Here is a 5,348-nt window from a genome sequence, read left to right as displayed (position 1 = left end):
CTGATGACTCGTAAATCATATAGCACACTTATTGGGGTTCTCCAACTTTTAGCTTCGATTCTTTAGGCACGAACTTACTGTTAAAGTCTCTTCACTGAAATTTTGTCCCCTCTGATATTGACAAATATGGGATAATATTTATAAGAAATTGACTGAATAATTTTACTTGATTACTAGCGAATAAAAATCGGAATGTAGCTTTGAGACCCCGATAAAGATTAAAGAAGAAGAAGAAAAAGAGAAAAACCACTTTCTCATTCTTATTCCATTGACGAAATGAAATCCAGAAACGCTAAGTGCTTTATTTAGTGGAGATCCTAAAACGAGTAGAGAAGAAGAGAGACCTTAGTTCATAACAACAATGTCAGGCGGATTGAATAGTTCGCTCAACTTGGTTCTACAAGCTAATGGTTTGGTCAACTTGCTTGGGCAACAAAATGTGCAGGTTCCGGTGCAACCAAGGTGGTCTTCTCGTCCGGTTTCCAAAAGCTCGCAGTCTTAACATCATCCTTTGACATCAATTTTGAGAACTCATCATGGTCATATTGTACCTTGCTCTTTCCTCCAAATTCCTCGGGTAGTATCTCCGGATCAAAGTTCTTATGCATTACTCCCATGCTCTCTTCGTTCTTTGGGTATACGAACTTCACCTTCTGAAAGGTTTTCGGGTCCAAGAAATACTTAACTATCTGCATGTGAAAAAATGGAGCACCATCAGCATCTTACAAATTAAATCACAGTTTTTCCTTCATATTTGACGAAACAAGGAGGAAAGGCTCATACCTTCCAGAATGATTCAAAAATTCTTGGAGGATTGTAAAGGAATGCAGCTGCAAGCCTCTCAGGATAGTGACTCTGCAAGATGTTTGCCGTCTCTCGAGCAGTCTTGATGGGCACTGAGTTGCTTAGTGACCATCCTGTGAAGTCTATCAGCCAGATCATTTGCTCTTGGCCATCGGGTAAATTGATAATGGCATTTTCTAGGAGATACACCAGATGCCTGAGTTGGTTGTCATGCGACGATGTGTTCTGCAACATCTCAATGGTTATCGTCTCCATTCTCGATGCTGAATAACATGATGATTTCTGAGAAAATGAAACGATCATTGCCAAACCTGTTTCCCTGGTCTCAGCACAAGAACAGATCTCCCCTCGCGATCTTGAAAATCTGCTCTATACACCTTACCGGTTTCGCCTTCGACTGCAACTTCATGCTGAAACAAACCAAATAATAGGGTAAAACATGGCTGTAATTTTGCGGACATTCAAAATCAACCACCTAAATTGAGCTCACCCAACGAATTTCCTCTGGCTTATAAGTCGCTCTCCACTTAAGTGTCTCTTGTAACATTTTCTTTGACTTATCAATGTTCCAGTTCCGAGCTACCAGGTATCTCCGCAGGCATGCATCGTCGCTGAACATTAAGCTATGTCCGGATAAGGGTCCAATAGCAGCTCTGAGCTCTTTGACCTGTTTGTTGAACAATTACAACAAAATATATATAGAGAAGGAAAACAACCTACTAAAGTTGTCTATGACTTGACTTCCCTATCTAGATTAAGCTCTTTTGATCTTGGACCAGATTAATGTGTCGCAGATCCATTTTGAAAATGGCACAATGGAATTGCAAGCTAACATTTTGCATACATATGCGAGAAATATATGTTATTTAGTACTAGACTACCGACTGCATTATCATATAAGACATCTTGACGAAAACCTCTTTAAAATCTTCATATGAAAAATTATTGGCATGGAACATGTTACAATCCAGAGGGATCTAAATAACAAAATTTTGAAATTAAGATGCCAAATAGGAACAAAAATGACAAAATTACATATTGTTGGGAACCCATAGCTAGTGTTGCAATTTATCATGCAAAACATACTAATATGATCACACAATTCAGCATTATTTATCTAAAAAATAAATTTAGTGAAAACTAAATAAAAGACTGGATTTTCAGAGTTTAAGAATAAACACAAATGACATATCCGATCTTTGGATCTTTGCTTCTTTAAAGCTGAATTCACTCATTACCTTTTCTTCTTGTGGAGCAGCATGATCCTGGTCATCATTAGAGCTATGCTTCCTTCTGAACATGATCAAGAGGTAGTCCAGAACCAAGTCCAACCTATGCTGATAACACGTATGTTATTATCAGGTTAATAAAACAGAACTTGCATCATTCATGCTATTACAGAAAAAACACATCAATCTCAACCCAAAAAGAAATTAAAATATCCATCCACAATGGATCTCTTAATTGTAAATGGATCCTACGCCACAGATTAAGTCACAGAAAGAGATTGAAGGAATAATAAATTTTTTAATGAGATTGAAGGAATAATAAATTTTTTAATGGTCATAGTCTAATTCAACAAGTGACATTGTTTTACGAAAAGGGTGAAATATATATACCTTCAGAAAAGATTCAGATGCATTAACAATAACCGCAGTTACAACAAGAATAAACCATCACTGTCAAAAGGTTCAGGATTAGTTCAAGCACATGCTTGAACTAATCCTGGTTCAATCTAATTGAACCCAATGATGCTGGTTCGGTTTAACTAAATGACTGATAGCTTACCCCCACCACCCCTCCCTTGGATGTGAGACCATCCCTGACCTCCTATCTGGGTGACCTAGCGCTAGCAATGACGAATGGCTTCCTCTTGCAGCAAAGGTGACACTCCAACGATCGACGAACTGGCGAACAACATCCTCATGGTGACTCTCTCTCCTCCCCACCTTGCTCTCCCTCTTCTCCTCTCCCTCCTCCATTATCCTTTGATGGTTGAGCCTCCGTAATAGGCCACCTCCCCTTGCCATCCCCGACACTCCCCTATCCTAGTTGAGCCTCCTAGGACCCCGACAACACCATTCTCCCTCCTCCCTCTTCTCCTTCTCTCTCCTTCCCTTTTCCTTTCCTCTCGGTAAACCCTTTCTTTTTCTCCTTCTCTATGGTTGCCTTCTCCACAATAGCACCCCTCCCAACCGACGACTCTTCTCGGACCCCGACGACCCTCTTCTCCTTCCTCCTCCTCCCTCCTTCTCACTCTTATCCTTCATTATTTATATTTTTAATTTTAATATTTGTCAACATCTCACTAAGCTCGAGCGAGCACTTAGGCGAGCCCGTAGCGCAGAATATGTTCAGATGCATCAACAATATCAGTTTATAATCACATAGAATGTCCAACTACCAAAGATGATCCAAGTTTAGAGGTCCAAAAAGATACAAAACGAAGACCACTTTGAAAATTCATACTGGAATACAGATTAGAAGAAGACAGCTAAACTCAACAGCAATTGTTCATGGAGCCTATATATTCCACTTGTGCATTTGTCTTAGAAATGCTATGCTAAAAGTAAGATTTTCTTAAACAGAAAGCTGGATGAGAGTGGAAGAGAACAACAAATTTTTTTAATGCTCACAACTGAAGATTTAACAGGAGTTTTACTATTCAAGTGCAGTCTGGTGGCAGGTGTACAAAATAGGCTATTCATCTTTAGCAAATACAAATTCTTGGATTGTCCTATGAGCCATTCCAATGAATGATTTTCTAGTCAGTTCTAGTAACAATGAGAAAATGGTCTTAGAACATGAGCACACATTTCTGACACATTTAAACAGGCCATAAGCATGCAAATATCAAGCGAACTACTATGGGTAATCGGTCAAGTAATTGACGTCACGAGAAGTTCAAAGCAATGGGCTTAGTTCATCAGCGGAAAATGTTCTATCCTGTAGTGATGGACCTATGACCTACGATGAGCATGCACATACAGCCTAGAAAACCCCATGTTGTGACTATCAGAGCCTATGATTCCAGATAACAATGATTGATGTGCTACCGGACCATACCATCATCTCATACATCTCAAAATATCTTCTCAGTAGTTTGGAGCTTCCTTTTCCAACTATAGTTTTGGGTCCCCATAGACAAACAGCATTTAAAGTATCCTCCAGCCTAAAAGCTTTGTCACTTCCCAGTAACACCAAATACAGAATAAACAACTATAAATCTAGTTTACATAATATTTTACTTGCCTGTGTCAAAGAGGTTTCTAAGAGGAAGAACAATCCAATTCAGCAAGCTAAGCCATAGAGGACGGGGATTAGTTGAGGCTATGAACCAAGAAATCACAAAGTGGAAACTCGGATGACTGATTTCACTCACCTTTCTGGTTTAATTTATCTCAGCAATTACTCCGAAGAGAAGTGATCATCTCTTCGTATGAGGTGACAGCACCTCAGGAAGCCTATGATTGTGGAACAGTAAACGGCACGGTGAGGAATAAGATGCGAGAAATAGATCTAACCAAGCATTGGGTGCCTCCTAGCCAGAGAATGTTGACCGTTTTAGATCATTAAAAGATTCCCTCATCACCCAGAAATCCTCAGATGGAAGCAGATAGACAACAGGTACGGGGAGTATCACAAAATCAAATAAAACCACTTCCTCCGATCACATATACAGGAGAATCGAACAATAGTTAAGAGAAGAAAATGCATCTAGAAATCATGCGACTGCAAACGAAATCAAGAAACCAACGGATCAGATCTCTCCCCCAAATCGCAAAACCCTACTAGAACTAAAAGTCTGAAACGAGTACCATGATCAACATAGCGGCAATCAAGAGAAACAAACAACCTTTTTCAGATGAGTTCCAGGCGAAGCACTCCGGTATTAGCAAGCAATAGGCGTGCCGACAAAGAAAAAAGGAACAGAAAGAATCCATACCTGGTGAACGAGAGAGAGCGATTTCTTTGGCTTTAGGGGGAGAGTCGGTCGGCGAACTGCTCCGCATCAACGACTTCGAATGGAGCAGCAGACATAAGATGCGGCCTCGCCTCTTTTGCAGCTCATTAGCTGACGACGATCGGGTGGAGTCCCAACCCAAACAAAATGCAGGCGAAAAGCTTCGCAGAAGCGTGTAGACGACTCGACGAGTCGACCACTCAGTATGCGATCAATTTTTCTGCGTCATTTGGAGCTAACCCAAAGCATATGTGGCGTAGTTTAATATGACGTGTCCAAAGGTCGCGTAGAGAAGCTATTGTGTTTCGCAATGCTGGGGTGACAGTAGAGTGACATGGCACCGTCAAGTCAAGCTGGCGTTTCTGACGAATGGATCGTACGTACTTTGTCAGTGAAGTTTTGGCCCCAAGTCCAGAATACGTCTGTGTCTGTGTTCAGGAATATTTCAGAGATTAGTGAGGGAGACGGAGATGGATGCCATATTTCCGTGAGTCAACAAAGGTGCAAAGTAGCGTGCGTCGCATGGGGCGAATACATAAGTATTCAAGATCCACAATCTTCTCTGTCTCTCACATGCCCG

At 40.7% G+C, this 5,348-nt stretch overlaps 1 protein-coding gene across 2 annotated transcripts; it reads right to left on the bottom strand.

Annotated features, from left to right (window-relative positions):
• Nucleotides 1-238: 238 nt before the first annotated feature.
• On the bottom strand, nucleotides 239-4,989 carry LOC135584629 (uncharacterized). 2 transcript variants are annotated; one of them, XM_065099616.1, is made up of 6 exons: nucleotides 4,751-4,989; nucleotides 2,043-2,136; nucleotides 1,295-1,471; nucleotides 1,116-1,214; nucleotides 784-1,029; nucleotides 239-689 (listed from the first exon to the last, which is right to left on the bottom strand). In XM_065099616.1, exons 2-6 carry the CDS (start codon nucleotides 2,103-2,105, stop codon nucleotides 417-419), a joined length of 858 nt encoding a protein of 285 aa, XP_064955688.1. In that variant the 5' UTR covers nucleotides 2,106-2,136; nucleotides 4,751-4,989; the 3' UTR covers nucleotides 239-416. The 2 variants fall into 2 exon arrangements, with proteins under 2 accessions (XP_064955688.1, XP_064955687.1); XM_065099615.1 differs by having other exon boundaries at nucleotides 2,043-2,141; nucleotides 4,751-4,988.
• Between the last annotated feature and the right edge of the window lie 359 nt (nucleotides 4,990-5,348).

The sequence above is a fragment of the Musa acuminata genome, chromosome BXJ2-3 (genome assembly GCF_036884655.1).
Source record: "Musa acuminata AAA Group cultivar baxijiao chromosome BXJ2-3, Cavendish_Baxijiao_AAA, whole genome shotgun sequence".
In the NCBI taxonomy this organism is placed as follows: Eukaryota; Viridiplantae; Streptophyta; class Magnoliopsida; order Zingiberales; family Musaceae; genus Musa; species Musa acuminata.
This window is presented reverse-complemented; position numbering and strand designations above follow the sequence as displayed.